Source organism: Uranotaenia lowii, chromosome 3 (assembly GCF_029784155.1).
Source record: "Uranotaenia lowii strain MFRU-FL chromosome 3, ASM2978415v1, whole genome shotgun sequence".
NCBI lineage: Eukaryota > Metazoa > Arthropoda > Insecta > Diptera > Culicidae > Uranotaenia > Uranotaenia lowii.
Window position 1 is genome coordinate 31,503,279 of NC_073693.1, and position 22,788 is coordinate 31,526,066.

The 22,788-nt window shown below is 32.0% G+C and overlaps 1 protein-coding gene across 21 annotated transcripts in view; it reads right to left on the bottom strand.

The window, feature by feature from the left end:
- LOC129754341 (potassium channel subfamily T member 2) overlaps nucleotides 1-22,788 on the bottom strand; it is a 605,891-nt gene that overhangs the window by 29,682 nt on the left and 553,421 nt on the right. For 13 of the 21 annotated variants that reach the window (XM_055750331.1, XM_055750344.1, XM_055750341.1 and 10 more), the window contains one exon: nucleotides 1,046-1,225. The exons of 5 other annotated variants lie outside the window; for them this stretch is intronic. In XM_055750331.1, coding sequence (XP_055606306.1) covers nucleotides 1,046-1,225 — 180 coding nt within the window. The remainder of the gene's footprint in view (nucleotides 1-1,045; nucleotides 1,226-22,788) is intronic. 3 more of the 21 variants (XM_055750332.1, XM_055750333.1, XM_055750327.1) reach the window with 1 other exon arrangement.

Genomic DNA, 22,788 nt, shown 5'->3' on the forward strand with positions numbered 1-22,788 from the left:
GCTTCATTACATTTGAATAGCAATTAGTTAAAAAGTAGAGAAACAATATAGTTGGGTATGAAGCGATGTATTAATACACACGATCCCTTGTGAACAGCAGAGGAAATCTGCTGATTTACAGGCGAAACCAAAACATTGTTTGTTTTGGGTTTGCGATCAATAGAATCGATGATTGCTGATGACAGCTGATGATGGTAAACACAGTACAAATGTTTACATCATCACACTGTGAAGCCAAACAACTCAAACTAGGTTCGTGGTTACGCAGCAGTATTGCCAGATATTCCGGGTGAAAGTATCAAAGTATTCATTGAGCAATGAGTAGTTTCCTGGTTAGCGAATATGAGAAGTGGAAAGAGACAATTAGCTATCGCTAATGTAATGGGTAGATATCTAAAGAGTTGATGAACCAACCGGAGTGAAGATATCGCTCTTTTCCAAATACTTAGCCTGTGTAAAATTACTCGTAGCGTAATAATTTTTAAACGCATAAATATGTGAAGTTATACAAAGTGGGTCTTAAAGAGTGAAAATCATGGAATCATTGGAGAAACAAGTAAAATTATCACATGAAAAACTATACACCAAGATTTATTTTAAAAATAGTGAATGATACCAATAGTGAAGCATGCAAGAAAAATAACAAAATGAAGTGATGGATATACTAGTGGAGTAATGACATGAAAATAATCCTTGGAAATGAGAGACATTGTCAAAGAAAAAGACACTCTGAAGAGATTACGGAATATCGTGATCTTCGGGATTTAAGTGATTGGGTTACAGGAGAGTCGTAGGGTTTTACATGTAATCCAGATGACGGTGTAGGTGTTGGTGTGTTTTTCTTCAAATTTTTTTTTCGCATTAGGACAACAGTTGGTGAAGGCAAGTGGGTTGTGGTTTTGACGGTGACTCAGTGAGGTCATTATAAGTGGTGGTGAGGGTTTTTTTTTCGGGGCTTTTCACAAAACCATTGCTGGTGGATTTGGTGGGTTTTGGTTGGTCTATGTGAACTTGAGAGACACTTGAACACACACAACAAACTTACGCTGGATCCCCGGCGTGCCGTGCATCCCCCGAGACAGGACGAGGACTTGCGCATCGACTGCGCCGGTGGCCTGTAGGTGACGCCCCTCAGATTCGCTTCCGCCACGCCCTTGTTCAGTTGGCCGGAGGCGGAAGTGCTGCTGGCGGTGGCCGTCGTCGTCACCACCTCTTCTTCGTACTGCTTGGTGGTTGGTGAGTTGGTGATGATCATGGTGGTTGATGGATGGTTTGTTTTTTTTGGTTGATGTGTGTTTTTTTCGGTTACAGATTTGCATGTTTGGTTGGTTTTTTGCATTTTTTTTTGTTGTTGTTGTTGGTCGATTACGAAAGGAACGAACAAACGGACATGCGAGTTCAAGCGAGCGTTATCAATTCGGTTAAGATGAATTAGTATGTTATATATCGATTATACTTATATAGAAAATTTAACATGTAGAACATTTTCGGTGTAAAACTTTTACAGTCAACAAAATCTCATCGAAACGAAAAAACGGAATGGAAAAACGAAAACGAAAAAAAAACAAAAATAAATCGTAGGAGAAGGGTGATTTTGGTTGTGTTTGAGGTGAAGTTTTTTTTTCCAAATTAATCTTTTCTCACTTCTTCCCGATTCGGGGGTCTGCTGGAGAGTTTGGAAGCGATGAACGGGTGAACTATCACGTTTAACATGAATCAAAAAAAAAAACGAAAGAATGGGTCTCGAAGGCGGTTGAACTGAACGAAATGTGAAATGGTTCGTGCACTTCTAGGATCAAGGGCCAAGGGTTAACAATTAATCCTACGGAACTAAACCAGCCATCGACATTATTAAGCTTACGGTTATCGATTCGAGTTGTCATTTAAGAAAATTCTATTTTCGCTTATCTAGCATAGTATTGCTAAGCATATCACAGAAAACTATCTAACAAGTAACGTAAGCTTAATAATTTATGCTTCAAGTATCTAACGGAGAATATATTGGGGCAGGACCATAACGACAAAACGCAAAAACTAAAACCTAAATCTTCCTGGGAAAATAAACAATTTCATGCAGTTTTTTTCTGGGTTGGTTTCGTTTTGCTGGGACAAGGATGGCAAAATAAATAAAACTTTTTTCAGAACCGCAACCAGGAAGAACCCACCCATTATGTGAGGCATCCTGACGTTGTGTCGTGCTTTACAATGTTCGAGAAACTTTACCAAAGCCATCAGTTTTTACTAGTATTTTTTTTTTTCAATGGTTTAAAACAAAAATAATTAGAAAAAATAAGATAGGTACATTTAAAAAACGTGAAATTCTTGTCATGAAGTCAAAAAGTCATGACTTCAGTGAGTCAAAATGTTGGATTGTCAAACATAAAAATTTAAGCAAAATTTAAATATCGAATTTAACGACAATTTCAAAAAAATTTCCAATTGATTTTTTTTTTGGAAAATTTAGACAATTTGGAAAATTTGGACAATTTTGACACTTTTGACAATTTTGACAATATTGACAATTTTGACAATTTTGACAATTTTGACAATTTTGACAATTATGACAATTTTGACAATTTTGACAATTTTGACAATTTTGACAATTTTGACAATTTTGACAATTTTGACAATTTTGACAATTTTGACAATTTTGACAATTTTGACAATTTTGACAATTCTGACAATTCTGACAATTCTGACAATTTTGACAATTTTGACAGTTTTGACAATTTTGACAATTTTGACAATTTTGACAATTTTGACAATTTTGACAATTTTGACAATTTTGACAATTTTGACAATTTTGACAATTTTGACAATTTTGACAATTATGACAATTTTGACAATTTTGACAATTTTAACAATTTTGACAATTTTGACAATTTTGACAATTTTGACAATTTTGACAATTTTGACAATTTTGACAATTTTGACAATTTTGACAATTTTGACAATTTTGACAATTTGACAATTTTGACAATTTTGACAATTCTGACAATTCTGACAATTCTGACAATTTTGACAGTTTTGACAGTTTTGACAATTTTGACAATTTTGACAATTTTGACAATTTTGACAATTTTGACAATTTTGACAATTTTGACAATTTTGACAATTTTGACAATTTTGACAATTTTGACAATTTTGACAATTTTGACAATTTTGACAATTTTGACAATTTTGACAATTTTTGACAATTTTGACAATTTTGACAATTTTGACCAATTTTGACAATTTTGACAATTTTGACAATTTTGACAATTTTGACAATTTTGACAATTTGACAATTTTGACAATTTTGACAATTTTGACAATTTTGACAATTTTGACAATTTTGACAATTTTGACAATTTGACAATTTTGACAATTTTGACAATTTGACAATTTTGACAATTTTGACAATTTTGACAATTTTGACAATTTTGACAATTTTGACAATTTTGACAATTTTGACAATTTTGACAATTTTGACAATTTTGACAATTTTGACAATTTTGACAATTTTGACAATTTTGACAATTTTGACAATTTTGACAATTTTGACAATTTTGACAATTTTGACAATTTTGACAATTTTGACAATTTTGACAATTTTGACAATTTTGACAATTTTGACAATTTTGACAATTTTGACAATTTTGACAATTTTGACAATTTTGACAATTTTGACAATTTTGACAATTTTGACAATTTTGACAATTTTGACAATTTTGACAATTTTGAAAATTTTGACAATTTTGACAATTTTGACAATTTTGACAATTTTGACAATTTGACAATTTTGACAATTTTGACAATTTTGACAATTTTGACAATTTTGACAATTTTGACAATTTTGACAATTTTGACAATTTTGACAATTTTGACAATTTTGACAATTTTGACAATTTTGACAATTTTGACAATTTTGACAATTTTGACAATTTTGACAATTTTGACAATTTTGACAATTTTGACAATTTTGACAATTTTGACAAATTTTGACAATTTTGACAATTTTGACAATTTTGACAATTTTGACAATTTTGACAATTTTGACAATTTTGACAATTTTGACAATTTTGACAATTTTGACAATTTTGACAATTTTGACAATTTTGACAATTTTGACAATTTTGACAATTTTGACAATTTTGACAATTTTGACAATTTTGACAATTTTGACAATTTTGACAATTTTGACAATTTTGACAATTTTGACAATTTTGACAATTTTGACAATTTTGACAATTTTGACAATTTATTTGACAATTTTGACAATTTTGACAATTTGACATTTTTGACAATTTTGACAATTTTGACAATTTTGACAATTTTGACAATTTTGACAATTTTGACAATTTTGACAATTTTGACAATTTTGACAATTTTGACAATTTTGACAATTTTGACAATTTTGACAATTTTGACAATTTTGACAATTTTGACAATTTTGACAATTTTGACAATTTTGACAATTTTGACAATTTTGACAATTTTTGACAATTTTGAAAATTTTGACAATTTTGACAATTTTGACAATTTTGACAATTTTGACAATTTTGACAATTTTGACAATTTTGACAATTTTGACAATTTTGACAATTTTGACAATTTTGACAATTTTGACAATTTTGACAATTTTGACAATTTTGGACAATTTTGACAATTTTGACAATTTTGACAATTTTGACAATTTTGACAATTTTGACAATTTTGACAATTTTGACAATTTTGACAATTTTGACAATTTTGACAATTTTGACAATTTTGACAATTTTGACAATTTTGACAATTTTGACAATTTTGACAATTTTGACAATTTTGACAATTTTGACAATTTTGACAATTTTGACAATTTGACAATTTTGACAATTTTGACAATTTTGACAATTTTGACAATTTTGACAATTTTGACAATTTTTGACAATTTTGACAATTTTGACAATTTTGACAATTTTGACAATTTTGACAATTTTGACAATTTTGACAATTTTGACAATTTTGACAATTTTGACAATTTTGACAATTTTGACAATTTTGACAATTTTGACAATTTTGACAATTTTGACAATTTTGACAATTTTGACAATTTTGACAATTTTGACAATTTTGACAATTTTGACAATTTTGACAATTTTGACAATTTTGACAATTTTGACAATTTTGACAATTTTGACAATTTTGAAAATTTTGACAATTTTGACAATTTTGACAATTTTGACAATTTTGACAATTTTGACAATTTTGACAATTTTGACAATTTTGACAATTTTGACAATTTTGACAATTTTGACAATTTTGACAATTTTGACAATTTTGACAATTTTGACAATTTTGACAATTTTGACAATTTTGACAATTTTGACAATTTTGACAATTTTGACAATTTTGACAATTTTGACAATTTTGACAATTTTGACAATTTTGACAATTTTGACAATTTTGACAATTTTGACAATTTTGACAATTTTGACAATTTTGACAATTTTGACAATTTTGACAATTTTGACAATTTTGAAAATTTTGACAATTTTGACAATTTTGACAATTATGACAATTTTGACAATTTTGACAATTTTGACAATTTTGACAATTTTGACAATTTTGACAATTTTGACAATTTTGACAATTTTGACAATTTTGACAATTTTGACAATTTTTACAATTTTGACAATTTTGACAATTTTGACAATTTTGACAATTTTGACAATTTTGACAATTTTGACAATTTTGACAATTTTGACAATTTTGACAATTTTGACAATTTTGACAATTTTGACAATTTTGACAATTTTGACAATTTTGACAATTTTGACAATTTTGACAATTTTGACAATTTTGACAATTTTGACAATTTTGACAATTTTGACAATTTTGACAATTTTGACAATTTTGACAATTTTGACAATTTTGACAATTTTGACAATTTTGACAATTTTGACAATTTTGACAATTTTGACAATTTTGACAATTTTGACAATTTTGACAATTTTGACAATTTTGACAATTTTGACAATTTTGACAATTTTGACAATTTTGACAATTTTGACAATTTTGACAATTTTGACAATTTTGACAATTTTGACAATTTTGACAATTTTGACAATTTTGACAATTTTGACAATTTTGACAATTTTGACAATTTTGATAATTTTGACAATTTTGACAATTTTGACAATTTTGACAATTTTGACATTTTTGACAATTTTGACAATTTTGACAATTTTGACAATTTTGACAATTTTGTCAATTTTGACAATTCTGACAATTCTGACAATTTTGACAATTTTGACAATTTTGACAATTTTGACAATTTTGACAATTTTGACAATTTTGACAATTTTGACAATTTTGACAATTTTGACAATTTTGACAATTTTGACAATTTTGACAATTTTGACAATTTTGACAATTTTGACAATTTTGAAAATTTTGAAAATTTTGACAATTTTGACAATTTTGACAATTTTGACAATTTTGACAATTTTGACAATTTTGACAATTTTGACAATTTTGACAATTTTGACAATTTTGACAATTTTGACAATTTTGACAATTTTGACAATTTTGACAATTTTGACAATTTTGACAATTTTGACAATTTTGACAATTTTGACAATTTTGACAATTTTGACAATTTTGACAATTTTGACAATTTTGACAATTTTGACAATTTTGACAATTTTGACAATTTTGACAATTTTGACAATTTTGACAATTTTGACAATTTTGACAATTTTGACAATTTTGACAATTTTGACAATTTTGACAATTTTGACAATTTTGACAATTTTGACAATTTTGACAATTTTGACAATTTTGACAATTTTGACAATTTTGACAATTTTGACAATTTTGACAATTTTGACAATTTTGACAATTTTGACAATTTTGACAATTTTGACAATTTTGACAATTTTGACAATTTTGACAATTTTGACAATTTTGACAATTTTGACAATTTTGACAATTTTGACAATTTTGACAATTTTGACAATTTTGACAATTTTGACAATTTTGACAATTTTGACAATTTTGACAATTTTGACAATTTTGACAATTTTGACAATTTTGACAATTTTGACAATTTTGACAATTTTGACAATTTTGACAATTTTGACAATTTTGACAATTTTGACAATTTTGACAATTTTGACAATTTTGACAATTTTGACAATTTTGACAATTTTGACAATTTTGACAATTTTGACAATTTTGACAATTTTGACAATTTTGACAATTTTGATAATTTTGACAATTTTGACAATTTTGACAATTTTGACAATTTTGACATTTTTGACAATTTTGACAATTTTGACAATTTTGACAATTTTGACAATTTTGTCAATTTTGACAATTCTGACAATTCTGACAATTTTGACAATTTTGACAATTTTGACAATTTTGACAATTTTGACAATTTTGACAATTTTGACAATTTTGACAATTTTGACAATTTTGACAATTTTGACAATTTTGACAATTTTGACAATTTTGACAATTTTGACAATTTTGACAATTTTTTTTGAAAATTTTGACAATTTTGACAATTTTGACAATTTTGACAATTTTGACAATTTTGACAATTTTGACAATTTTGACAATTTTGACAATTTTGACAATTTTGACAATTTTGACAATTTTGACAATTTTGACAATTTTGACAATTTTGACAATTTTGACAATTTTGACAATTTTGACAATTTTGACAATTTTGACAATTTTGACAATTTTGACAATTTTGACAATTTTGACAATTTTGACAATTTTGACAATTTTGACAATTTTGACAATTTTGACAATTTTGACAATTTTGACAATTTTGACAATTTTGACAATTTTGACAATTTTGACAATTTTGACAATTTTGACAATTTTGACAATTTTGACAATTTTGACAATTTTGACAATTTTGACAATTTTGACAATTTTGACAATTTTGACAATTTTGACAATTTTGACAATTTTGACAATTTTGACAATTTTGACAATTTTGACAATTTTGACAATTTTGATAATATTGACAATTTTGACAATTTTGACAATTTTGACAATTTTGACAATTTTGACAATTTTGACAATTTTGACAATTTTGACAATTTTGACAATTTTGACAATTTTGACAATTTTGACAATTTTGACAATTTTGACAATTTTGACAATTTTGACAATTTTGACAATTTTGACAATTTTGACAATTTTGACAATTTTGACAATTATGACAATTTTGACAATTTAGACAATTTTGACAATTTTGAAAATTTTGACAGTTTTGACAATTTTGACAATTTTGACAATTTTGACAATTTTGACAATTTTGACAATTTTGACAATTTTGACAATTTTGACAATTTTGACAATTTTGACAATTTTGACAATTTTGACAATTTTGACAATTTTGACAATTTTGACAATTTTGACAATTTTGACAATTTTGACAATTTTGACAATTTTGACAATTTTGACAATTTTGACAATTTTGACAATTTTGACAATTTTGACAATTTTGACAATTTTGACAATTTTGACAATTTTGACAATTTTGACAATTTTGACAATTTTGACAATTTTGACAATTTTGGACGATTTTAAATTTTTCCGAATTTGAAGAAGTTTGGAAGGCAGAAAGTCATACAATCATTGGTTTATCAAGGGTTAATTTAATTACTTAGATTTTTATGTAGCATTGTAAGGATGACTTTGGTAAAATTCCATCAATTGTTAGTAGTTTATACTAAAAACTAAAACTCCATTGCTAAACATCACTATTAAATTTCAACTCAAAAACTCAACTTAACTAAATCTAAACCGAAACTGGGAAAAATCCTTATCGGGGCCAGAACATTGATAAACTATTCGAAAACACGAAATAGGGGATGCAATTTTTGGTTTGTTTTATTTTCCAAGCTTTTCAAGCTTGAAAAACTCAACATTTTTCTAAACCAACTAAAGTTAAAAACGAAAATCTATTTGATTTCGTTCACAAATCTCAAACGAAAATTTGTGTCATACAACTTTCTTTGAAAAAAAGCTGGTAACGAGAACTACGAAAGATATAACGAGTTTTTTTTTATTCTTTGGAGACGACTCACTGTGTGCGTGTGCGATCAATTATTTCGTCCATGATGAGAGACTTTGGTTCTACTTTTTTGTTATATCCTAGAGGGATTGTCGATTTTGGGTTCGAACCGTCGAAGTTTGCATTTATTTTCGTTTCACTTTCAAGGGAACGGCTGACGAGGTGAATAATTACTTTTTTTCCCGGGGAACGAAAACCGCAGGCTGTCTGTATTGGTTAAGTTTTCTTTCTCTGTTATGACAGTTGTAGGTAGAGAGTGGTGTAACCAAGTTTTATCACACAATGGAACGCAAAACATTGAAAACTGAAGTAACACGGAAGAAGAACTGATCGATACAGAAGTAAGAACGAAGAAATTTGTTTGAAAGACAGTTTTACAGAGAAGACGGAAACTTTTATTTTGGTTGGAGAAGTTGAGCTTTCTGTTTTATTTTAAAGAAGAAGTGTAGTAGTAGAGTGGGAAGAATTTTCCGGGATAGTGGAACAGAAAAAAATAGTTTCGCATTTGTAGAGCGGAAGATCGACTGTTGAAATAGTGGTGGAGAAAGGGATAAGTTTTGCTGGAGTTTTTTTTTTTGTGATTTCGCTTAAAATTGTAATGGTTTTGTTTGTTTCCCGGTACAGATTAATATACCTAATATTATTTTTTCAAAACATGTTATAAATTTATGTGTTTTACGATTTTTCTTTAATTTTTAACACATTGCGGTAACTCGTTTCTTTTCTCTTTTGCCGTAAGTGTGTTACACGATTCAAACTCATCAAAAAAATCTGTCGATGAGAAAGTTTTAGGACCGGATATATGTTTTCATCAAAACAAACCAGTAGTTTTTAGACCATATTTTAGGCTGACCGAGACCGAGGCTTAGGCTTAGGTAAACCTCGGTTTAGGACGCAAAACTCAAAAATTTATATGATCAAGTATGATTTTTTTTATTCGGAAGTATGGAGAGGAAAGCAGTTTAGTGAACAAACAAATCTGAGCAAAAACCGGGTCCGATGAACAAAACTTTGGACCGGAAAGAAATGCGTGCTTACGCCAGTAGGAAGACTGCCTCAGTTCGGGATTTTACTAAAAATTGGGATTTCCTCTCAGCACCCTCCATCGTGCCAAGGTGAAATTGGGTCTAAAGACAAAGTGTTGACGAGACGGAAACATAAATTTTGGCCTACCTATATATTCGGTAAAAGGGTAATGTACAAGGGGAAAAAAGTGTTTAAACCGTGAAGAAATTCAATATCTTCCCTTCTTCTTAAACCAACTCTATGAAAATAGACTTTCCTTTTGTGAAAATGTCCGTGAAATCGATTGGACATAGTTTAAGACGCCGCACGCCACTTCGACGGAGCTATAGTGCCTTTTTAATTCATAATCCTTCTACATTTTGTAAACAATCCAGAAAGACACTGGTTTGGACTAAAATATTTTGAACAAAAAAATTGGTCTATGTTGTGTGTTTTTTCAGAAAAAACTAATGAAGGCTATTTGAGCTGCCACATGATTCGGAAAATGGAGTTATGGCTGATTTTACCCTCAATTTCCCTATATTTTTTAAATGGTTAAGAAAAAGTAAGTTCGGACTTGAAAATTTTGAACCAAATGAGACTTATCTCAGGTGTTAAGGCTGTTTTAACCCTCAATTCTTCTAAATTTTTTACATATGGCAGAAAGGCTTGTTCTGACTTGATAATTTTAAACCAAATAACTTAAGTGTAATTTTTTTATTTTAGTAATCAAAGGGAGGCCACCGCATGCTTTGAAAAATGGAACTAATGATGATTTTACCCACTATTTCCCTACATTTTTCAGTTTAAATGTTTTTTACCAAATGAGACTTACAAATGAAAGCTATTTGAGCCACCGACCGCACGCTTCGAAAAATGGAGTTATGGCTTAAATATTTGAAAAATGTAGGGGAATGGAGGGTAAAAACCACCATAACTTCGTTTTCCAATGCGTGCGGTGGCTCAAATAGCCTATATTCGATTCCTCGGAAGAAATCAAACAAGATAGGTCCATTTGGATAAAAAATTTCAAGGCCGAACTTACTGTTATCGAAATTAATTGAAAAATATAGAGTAAGGTTGCTCGGTTTTATCCGTGTTTTTCCCGGATATTTACAAAATTTGCAAACAATCTTGCCTGGTCCGGTAGCCCGGATTTCTTTGAAAAATACCAGGATTTTACCCGGATTTATTCACTTTATTTGTCAAATCGATAAAAAAAACAAATTGTGTTGAAATTTTTTTTTATTTATGCCTCCAAAACAAAATTTTTGAGCAAATTTTATAAAAATAATCATAAAAGGTTTTTTGGATGCTTAAAATAGGATTAAAAATCTATCGATGAGTTTTGATTAAAAAATTGTGTTTTTTTTTAATTTTTGTTACTTGATTTATGTTGAGTAATTTCAGGGTTTTGATAAAATTCTTCCGAATATTGCCTGGATTTTTGGTCGTCAATTTGAAATCGAAAGCCAGGAATATGCCAGGTATTTATAAAAAATTGCTCGGATTTGTCAGGACGGATACGTATTGGAAAAATTTTTGCCACCCTAATATAGAGGAATCGAGGGAAAAGCTGTCAAAACTCCATTTTACGATGCGTGCGTTGGCTTAAATAGCCTTCTCATAATTCCTCAGAAAAAAAACACACAAAATAAGTATCATCTCGTTCAAAATTTTCCAATCAGAACATGTTTTTTTTTCTGAAATATATTAAATAAATGATGGGGAATTGAGGTTAAAACAGCCTAATCTGGCCGGGCTGCCCAGCTTTATTCAAATTATTTGCTAAATCAAATAAAAAACTTTTATTTCTCTTTGAAAATTTCAAGATTTTGTGTTCAAAAACGATTTTTATACAATTTCAAAATGAACATACATTTTTGTTTAATCCTTTGATACGATTTTAATACTGCTGCTGTGATTCGATGAAAACTTTAAATGTTAAGTAATCTTCTTCCACTTTCCTCTTGTATGTTTCTGGCCTTGATTTTGTTCAGATTCGCCCTTTTTATCAAATTTTAAATACAATGTCGTCCTGAGTTGCCCGACCATGTGGTTTAAAGTACGGTATGTTTGAGGTAGGGAAATCGGGGGTAAGACCCTCGGAGTTTTACTAGAAAACCTAGGTTTTTAGTGTTTTTAAACACTGTACATGTTAGTATTTCTAATTTTAGACATATTGACATACATCAAACCCATCGTGCAGCGTCAAACGTCCAAATAATAAACAAAACATTCCGGAGTGTCGCTGATGCGCAATCGACTGTAATTTTTCGCTGGTGGAATTTAAGGTTTAATTCGTTAAAAAAGCTTCAAATCCGTTGTTGTTGGTGTGCAGTTGGGATCTTCCCTTGTTGGTTATCGCTGAGATTCGAATTGAGCTAAGTTAAATCTTTTAAGTGATACAAATTTTATTCTTAAAAAATATGCAAATATGCGTGCATATGCATGGGAGTAAAACCGTTACTCTTGAAGTGGGGTAAGCCCGGCATAGTTTGTGGATAGTTAAGTGTTACTAAAACATATTTTCTCCTATTTCAGATGCCTGGCAAGTACCAAAGGAAAACTATCATGGTAGTTGGACCCAAGAGAGCCTTACCCATGCAAAAGAGGCTATCGCTTGTAGGGCTTCTGTCAAAAGTGACTCCAAGACATTTGAAATTTCCAGGAGCACATAACTGGATCATATGTCGAGGAAGGTGATAAGCTTGAAACTAGTGAGAAGAGGTGTCATATGAAGGGTAATAAATCAAGTCAGAATACTGGCCATGTGTTTATGTCTTAACGCAATAGGGGATTTTTTTTTATTAGCTGACGGGTTTGCGCCGGGGGTCTTCAGATTTTCCCCAAAATTGAAAATTCGGTTCATTTTTGCAACTTAAAAACACATGTTTTTTTTCAGATTTCTAACATTTTTATTTTTTGAGTTAGCTTCGGTTAGATTTTTTTATCAATAAAAAATAACCATTTTTCAAAGCTACATAACTCTGATATTTTTCAACGGAAATTATTAAAAAGCACACCAAAATGCATTGAAATTTTATCAGCTTTCCAAATAGAATAGTTGAAAAAAGATAAATAAAGACCTTCAACATGAAAAGTTGTAAATAAACTTTAAATTGCGTCTAAAAGTACCGTCTGCACCACCGAATATTTTGCAAAAAATACCATTGAATAGCTCAATTTATGATGCAACTTTCATCTGAAGACACCAAAGTGGGCCATCAACTTCTTGAAGAGTTATGAAAGAAATAATGACGATAAATCTCTTTTTTTGCGACGAAAACAAACAATGGTCGAACAACTGCACTCACATATGGAGATAGCGCGCACTTCTTACAACATGGAAACAAAAGAACTTATCAATGCAGGTAAAAAACACTACTTTTTTGTGCTTTGTAGACTGCCCCTACTCGCTTAACAGTCCCATATGAATTTTCGTCATTTTAGGTTAACATAGGGATTCAAAATAAAACACTAAAAAAAGAGGTTTTGTTTTACAAATTTCGAAAAAAAATATCAATTTGTGGCTGTCCTATATGGAATATACCCGAATAACAGTTCCATATGTGAAATATCACGGATTTGGTTACTTTTCAATGCTTCTTACGGCGAAATAGTCGTTGATTTATTGCTTTGAATCATTTAAAAAAATTTAACTCACTTGATGTCGAATGATGCACACAAGTTTTCGAAGGCAGGTCTGACTTCCTTAGGAATGACTTCCTGAGCGAAAAACTATCGGATGCAATCAAAAATTGTAAAAAGATTCAACTTACAATGTGAAATTTATATTAAAATTTTTCCAAAAGTATGTTTCTTTTTCTGAAAATTGCATTTAGAAGTTCAAAAATGATCAAATTTAAGTCTTAGAAAGTAGCTTGGTGAGAAAAAAATATTCTGTATGGGGCTGTTATGCGAGTAGATTTGAAAAAGGTTTCAAATATGGTCGATTAACAATCCCATAATGAATAAAAATGGTGCTCTCGACCTTACTAATAACCCAATTTCGAAAAATTCAGGTCTTACGATTTAGTATGACAACCTAGAAACGATTTTCGTTTATGCCGAAAGTGGTGATCACAATTTAAGAATGTATTCCAAAACAGGAAAAGCTGATTTTCTCGCTTGCTTGTTTTTGCATATGGGACTGTTATGAAAGTAGGGGCGGTAGAGTGTTGCAACTAAACTGACTTCATATTATATTCAAAAATCTAATAACGTATTCGTTTATACCCAGTTTTGCACCAGGTCACAACAAATTTTGCAAATTTTGCTGTTATTTTTAGAGGATTAAGCGCTCAGTTTTGCATCCGTAATTTCCCAGATTTGATTTAAAATGGACGGTGGAACACTGAAGATTCGTTTGTGAGCGATCGAGGTAGGAAAACACTGACGGCGAATTCTGTTCGTTCTAGTATGGTAAACCTCAAAACTGGGCGAATTGAGAAAACGAATACGGTAAAAGTATCATATTGTCAATGTCATATTACCTACAATGGGAATGATGCTTTCTACAGCCTGGGCTGGCCATACTGAGCTCTTCGATAATTTCTACATTTGTGCCACACTCTTTGATTTTGATCAATGGGAAAGGATTTTGGTGTCCAGTGCTTAGCTCCCGATATAAAAACTATGTAAAGCACGTCTATATTTCATTTTTTAATCAAATTTTTGTGATCCCAAACACAGGGACTGAACCTTCTACTATTGGCATTGATTATGCTTCACAATGATCTTTCATCGAAAAGTTAATAAGTTATATAGCATATGACCAGGTTGTAAAAGCAACATTCCCATTATTTGATATATCACATTAACAATACGATACTAAGAATTTTAGTTAAAATTTAAAGTCAGTTATGCTGCAAACACTCTACAAAGCACGAAAAAGTAGTGTTTTTTACCTGCTTTGATAAGTTCTTTTGTTTCCATGTTGTAAGAAGTGCGCGCTATCTCCATATGTGAGTGCAGTTGTTCGACCATTGTTTGTTTTCGTCGCAAAAAAAGAGATTTATCGTCATTATTTCTTTCATAACTCTTCAAGAAGTTGATGGCCCACTTTGGTGTCTTCAGATGAAAGTTGCATCATAAATTGAGCTATTCAATGGTATTTTTTGCAAAATATTCGGTGGTGCAGCCGGTACTTTAAGACGCCATTTAAAGTTTATTTACATCTTTTCATGTTGAAGGTCTTTATTTATCTTTTTTCAACTATTTTATTTGGAAAGCTGATAAAATTTCAATGCATTTTAATATGCTATTTAATAATTTCCGTTGAAAAATAACAGAGTTATGTAGCTTTGAAAAATGGTTATTTTTTATTGACAAAAAAATCTAACCGAAGCTAACTCAAAAAATAAAAATGTCAGAAATTTGAAAAAATACATGTTCAATTTTCAATTATGGGGAAAATCTGAAGACCCCCGGCGAACATTGTCAGATTATAAAAAAAAATCCCCAATAGTAATTCTATGTATTCAACATATTGGCAAAGGAACCTTCCTGTCCTTCCATAAAAAATCTAAAAAAAAAATTTAAATCCGGACATGTAACAATAGACTGAGTCGATTTGGGGTCAATTTGGAATTTCTCAAACCCTGAGGTCTTAAAAGCTTTGTTTTGGTTCAAAACTCATCTATGATTTTTTGCAGAATTTTTAAGTAACGTTTACATGAGTAAATTTGACTTTTAGGTTTGTATGTGAATATTGAATATTTTGTACTGAAAAATCAACATCATTTTTGTTTTTTCTGTGTAATGGTTAATGTGCCAAAGTGCCAATTTATAAATTCTTCAAAGGAAATTTTCCGCTGAACAACTTTGTCGTAGACTGTTGGATGGATGAGTTTTGAACCAAAACGAAGCTTTTAAGACCCCAGGGTTTGGAAAATTCCAAATTGACCCCAAATCGACTAAGTCTAATGTTACAACCCTCTTTCTCTACCTGAACCAACTAAACTGTCCAAGAAATGTGGACGGCCACCTAAAACATTTAACTTGAGCTAATCACTGAATTAAAGTGTGATTTTATGTATCGGGTGATAGGTATACGTAATGTCTAGTTTCGTGATTTCATATTTTGAAATTTTTTTTGGTAAAATCTTCGGAACCAGTAAACTGATAAATGCCATACTTATCTGCATTGTACAGAATAAAAATATCTTCTATTTAGCGATTTTTGGATGTAAATTGGTTCAGCTTATGTTGAGAAAATTAATACCAATTTTAGGTGCCGGTCTTACCCCACTAGTTTATGAATACTGTTATTCTAACTATTTTTTTTGACGTAGAATTACGTCTTACGGCAAATTGAAATTCGGGAACGGATCCCGCGTAACGAAAAACGCCTCTTTAATGGACATCATTTCCGTACATCATTTTGGGTCGGCTTTGTGTTGGTACACCAATACTTATTCAGCGCAGATACGAATGGCATGGAAATCTTCCTCGCGAAGATATAAAAGAAAATGCTTTTCGCTGCCTCAAATTTCACTATAATGTGGACAAATATTCAGCTGGTTCGTCGAATTCATGGACTTACTCTTACTTTATTCAACTAGTGGCCCCGAAAAGGGCCGTTTGTTGAAAAGGGGTAAAAGAGGGCTTATTTCAATTCGGCTGTAATGACACTGCAGGAAGCTAGTGAAAAAACTGGAAGCTAGTGGACTGTTCGAGGACACCAATATTTGCGCCGTTCACGTCTAGTGCATGGACCATCATGCCGAAAATATCCAGCTGGCTCGTCGAATTCGTTGAGATTTCTTCTCTAGCTCTATTCTATTAAACGGCCCTTTTCAGGGCCATTAGTTTATGAAAATGAGGTTGTCTTGATTTCATCTAAATTGAATTTTAAAGAAAATAACTAATAAAATTATTTGTCGTCCTGAAATGGGCGGTTTGGGTAAGAGAAAAATGAATATTCGGCAACACTCCATGGGTGATGGTTGAGGCATTCCAGATTGCCCGGTTTAATCCGGGTTTGCCCAGTTTTTCAAAGAAAATATTGGGAAAGCCCGGTCCGGCCCGGATCGAATTTTTTTAATGTTCAAAAGTCGATAGCACCAAATCAGTAACCAGGTAATATAGGCGACCCCTTTTGCCGACCTATTAAATAAAAATTGATACCTGAGATCGATTGACCGTCCCTTAAAATTTAGTGTTGCCAATTTTCATTCTAATCTGGTCTATAATATCGTCAATATCGCATTGAATGGTTTGTATGGACGATCCCTTTTGCTGATCCCTATCATAAGTATTGATACCTGAGATCGATTGCTCGTCTGTCAAAACCCCTGTTCGCCAATTTTCATTTCAATCCAACTCATAATAACGTTCATGTCGCAAAAACAGTGAATATTTAATATTGAAGACCTCTTTTGAAGACCGATCCAAAACTTTTGGCCGATACATTATACCAAGGTTATTGAAATAGAAGGTTTGCTGACTTTAACAGTTAGTAGGCGTGGATTGCGCGGGGGTTGGTGGCGCTCGTTATCTTTGTTTATAAACATAAGAAAGAAAAAAATATAGTAAGGCACAATGGTTCAATTTCATCCGAATTGATTTTCAGTGTCCCAAAGCTAGTTTCCATCAGCCACCGGCTGTTGTTCGTATTAATTATATGAAGCCATCGATAGTCGGCAACCAACGAACCCGAAATTCCAAACCAGCTGATTTCACTTGTGCTGCATGGAGTTTTCAATACGAGCCAGTTGCCAAATATCCAGCGTCAACCAGGTTATTCTTTAACCCGCGATCACCCAACCATCGAATCAAACCCGTGAAAACCAGAACCCATCAATAGCCGGCAATCATTAGAATAACCGATCATTCGCCGGATGTCCAATTCCAGCTCATCCTCCAGGAATGCATAAGCCGTTATTTTTTTCTGGCTACAAAAGCAGTGTCGGTGAGGATATTCGAGCAAATTGGAAAAACATCGCAGTCTATTTCTACGGAAGCAGGACTCACCGCTGGAACCAGTCGAGTTGAGCCTGCCTACCATCCCGGATGTTCCATAAAATTTCCCTTTCTGTTTACCTTGTGTCTTGGAATGAAAAAAAAAAAACATTCATATGTATTCAAGCTGTACCCGAAAATTAGGTTTTATTAAATGTAAGAATTTTATAAAATGTTTAAATTTATAAAACAAACCAGAATAATTGTCCATTATGTTAACAAAAAGACCGGTCTGTGTGTTATACGTTTATTGCAGTTGAACTGCCGGAGATTTCTGTTGAGAAAGTCACCCAGCAGTTGCACTCTACTATGAATTCTTGAACTGATTTGACGATGCCGATAAACCATTGGTAAACTGCATCGAAAGAAGTTGGCAAAGTGTCTTGCGTGCCCCAGAGCTTTACTTCCTTCTTGGTAGGCAATGGAATGATATCAATCACTTTTAGTATCACCGAACGGCCATTTCCTCGTTGCTCAGCCAGTCAGCCATCTCGTCGTCGTCAAAGCGTTCCTTCATCAGCCGGTTCAAGCCACATTGAAATTGTCGCAGAAAATAATGTTCGCCTGGTACGTTCGTACATCATCGAGAAACCGTCATGCAGTGATCGGATCGGATGTGTTTTGAATCTGGATGGAAAAAGGAATGAGCATCATAGTTAAGATTTTCAGCAGTATAGGTAGGGCTAGGTGGGGTAATTATGAACAAAATTTCTTCATTTGGCACACTCACAGCCACCATATGCTTATTTCTCATCATAAATTCTGAAAACCTGCCAATAATGAATGTTTCCGTGCTCTTCATCATTCTGTAGAGCAACTTTTTTTTCTGGTCGCAACCCACGTCCTTGAGACGTCTGTTCATAATTACCCCGTCTGTTCATATTTACCCCCTTGTCTAGGGGGTAATTATGAACACGGATTACGGACTTGGTATAAAATTTTTGAAAAGTAACAGTATTTATACGTTACATTTACCCATAGTAAGCGGTGTATGTAGATTTTTTACTTAAAAATTATGTTCATAATTACCCCAAACCCTGTTCATAATTACCCCGAACGCTGTTCATATTTACCCCGCGACTTGACCAATATGATTTATATGGTGTCAAAAAATCTCTATTCAACACTGAATTATGAAAATAATAAGCAGTAATAAGAAAATGGGTTGTTTTACAAAAACTCAATTCAATTCATGTAAAAAACTTATAAAATAAACAAATGTAATCAAAATTTAGAGGTAAAGCCACACAAAAATTAGCTATTTAGTGTTCTTTTGTATTGATTTTTTGTATCTTTTGTTTCGGTAGTTCAATTTTTTGTTGCATCTTTTACGTTTTGGTTGGTTTCTTTTTTCTGTCTTTACAGAACATTTAATTTGATATTACCTCTCCATACGTGTGAAATTTTAGGCAGTTAGGCTACTCGATAGTTTTTACATCCGTTTTAAATGTCCTGCGCAGCCAACATCAAGTTTTCACCGAAATTTCGTGGGTTAGGCTTTTCACGTACGTCCGAGATATCACGAAATTAAAACCGATACATATACAGAAAATTCTAATTTTTTTTAAAGATGGTTGTATCACAAAAACACCCATTAAAATCTTCTTGGATCAGTGAACAGTCATATTTTGCACGGCTTGTCAGTTCTATAAGATCGACTGTTTTGAAAAATATTTACACTAAATAATTTTTTTTTATCACCTGTACGAAATTTCACATTATTAAGTAGCTCTATTTTCTCAACAAAAAAATATCACTGCAGAAGTTTTCCTCACCAAACTGAAAGAGAAAATCTTCAACCAAAAGATTTCCATTTTGTACTAAATTTAAAAAAATATATTCGAACAAATAAAGATTGAAAAAAGTAACTTAGTTTAAAATAAAACAGCAAGAACATAGATTTTGGATCTTTGTTATCCGAATGTAACTCATAAACAATTATTCTTTGCTACAATTCTAATGCTCTGAATAGCAGCACATTGTCCAAACAAACAGGAAAATTTATTTTTTTATCTTTGTTTTGTGGACTTATTCACCTATTAAATTTATCATGGTTTTTCATATATTTTACTGTTTACCACAGAGATTTAAGGTTTATAATAATGTTAAATTTCACGCGGTAATGTATTTAAGCTTGAGCAGCGAACCTTTTGTTAAAGAATGGTGAATTATATTTTTAGTAAAATTAAAAATTTCTTAAAGTCTAGCTATCAATACAAAAAAACTGATTTTCGAAGGACGTAAAACCTTTATTCAGTGTTAGAAAACTATTCCTGCGATACAGGTTTTCGGTTTCGGTATTACCGGTAAAACTATCTGTACGCACCACTCACTAAAACTGAGAAAACACTGAGACTACATTTTTTTCTATCAACAAAAAGCAAGTTCTTATCACTATTTTTTTAAACAAAATTGAGACTCGTTTAAATGCGGATTTAGCTTTTTTTTTTTTTAAAAATTTCTGTTTTATAAACTTTTTTCACTCTTGAAGTTTTGATAAAATTGTGTTCAAATTTTTTTCAAAGACTGAAAAGAACTGGCATAGCTTTTTTTCTAAATCCGAATCTCATTTTTAAAAGAAAAAATAACAATTTCTCAAAAATTCAAAACTTAACACATTGCGGACCTAATTTAATTATGAAATTTATTAAATTTGGTCCAGTAAGATCCTGGGATATAGTATGCCGAATGTTGATGTTTCCTGGCTAAGATTTCTTCACAGTCCTGTGTTAAGACCTTATAGAAGAGGGGGGGAGGGAGGTTTATGAGATATTTTTGAAAAGGAGAGGAGGGGGAAGGGGGTCTGGAAATGCTTGGGTAATAAATGAATGAATAAAACATTTGACCATCAAAAAGCCAAAGAAATGTCAGGAAATGTGTGTTCATAATTACCCCATAGGACGAAAACTATGGGGTAAATATGAACACTCAACAGTGAACCTGTGCGAATAAAATTTTTCGAAATTCCTTCAAAATCCAGACAAAGCATCATTAACCGGATGTAAAACAGTTGATAACAACATTCTCGCTTGATTTCCTATGTTCAGATATTCAAAACATTGAACACTGTCCAAAACGATTTCCGTTTCACGAGGTAATGGTTTTTTGAAACATCTGAAATGATATCATTAGGATTTGAAAACAGGTCGGAAACAGCTTGAAGCTATCAGTCGGATGTTAAACTACCACTTTTGGAACTTTTTGTGTTCATTCATCCCCCACACCAGCGCGTATGGCACTTGTTCGGAATTACCCCGTGTTCATAATTACCCCACTTGACCCTATTTGCTGATTACAGTACCTCTGGAAAGGTAGCCTTAAGCTTTTTCCATAAACCTTCCATCAGGCTGATACTCTTGCGGATGCCTTCGTCGAACAGCAAGTCCAAACTGCGAAATTGAATGGGGTTAACCAGTGAGCACTAAGTGGTTGCTGTTAGCCAATAGCAGCTGTGTATCAATCTCCGCCAAAAAAAAACACTGTTTCGGAGGTCTTCGCCTGCACGTCCTGCCCGAAAGCGTTACATATTATGTGTATAGCACCAAACCGAATAGCGACAGTTTTACTAGCGACACTTTTTACTAGCGAAATTTCTGTCACTCGAAGGCTTGTTATTCTTTTTTCAGTCCAGTAGGCGCTTTTCATGTAGTGCATAAACTTTGTTATGATATTTACTGTTGATTTTTCTTAGGCCATCAATCGCATACTCCAAGTCTCCTTGGAAACTCACTATACGTCGTTATGATTTTCAACGTCGCGACGTATGCGCCGTGTCGCTAGTAAGCAAAGCTGCTATGATTATTAGCGCTCATATTTTGGTTTATATGTGCATGTATAATAGTTAAAAGCTGGGCATTAGCTTGCAGCGACCCGGACCGGTGCAAGTAGGTAAGACAACGGATGATACATAAAAAACCAAATTTGCACTTCCCGTGTTCTGTAGAACTACTCCGAAAAAATGTCCAGATTTCAAAGCAGAATCCAGATCCTGTTGAGTTTTTCACGTCCATGAACTAAACAAGGCTACCGGGAGAAGCTTTTAACAGCATTTCAGCTCGAATCGAATAACACGTAAACTGAGTGCTTTGTTGGTAAACAAACGCAACGTGTCCATGGTAGCCGATTTGAAAAACCAGCATGGCTGATTCGGAAATTAAGCAGATCAGTACACCTACTATATACCCGCCTTGCATTATACTGCGGGGTGATTGCAAACTTTTGATTGATAACTTTTGATAATTTCAAGTACAAGGCATTCTTTGCTCAAAATTTAACAAATTATGAAACAAATGTTTTTGAAAAAGTGATCCCAAACTTTTGGCCGGCAATGTCCTTTCCCAATGTCAATGCAATGTCCCATGTCCTAGGTTAATTAACCTGGGAGAAAAATTATCGGATCAAAGCAAGCTTTTTTTTTATCAATACTCTGCACGTGGTGTTCACCACCCTTTTTTTGTCATTTCGTTTTGCGCTGTAGGGGAACATGCCCTATTATGCGCCATCTAAGCGAATCGCTGATTTTCTACGCATTCCACGTACAAATTGTGTTAAAAATGAGTGCAATCGTTGAAGAAAATTGTTTTCTACAAATGCCTATGATTTTTTATTACTCAAATTGCTATAGTTGCTTCAAAAACTTGATTTTTAAAAACCTTATTCAAAGCCACAGAACAAAACTGTGTCGCAAATACGCGCCGCCGTGTATTCAATACGCGCCTAGCAGCCGAACACACCCGAAAGCAGCCGAAGACCGAAAA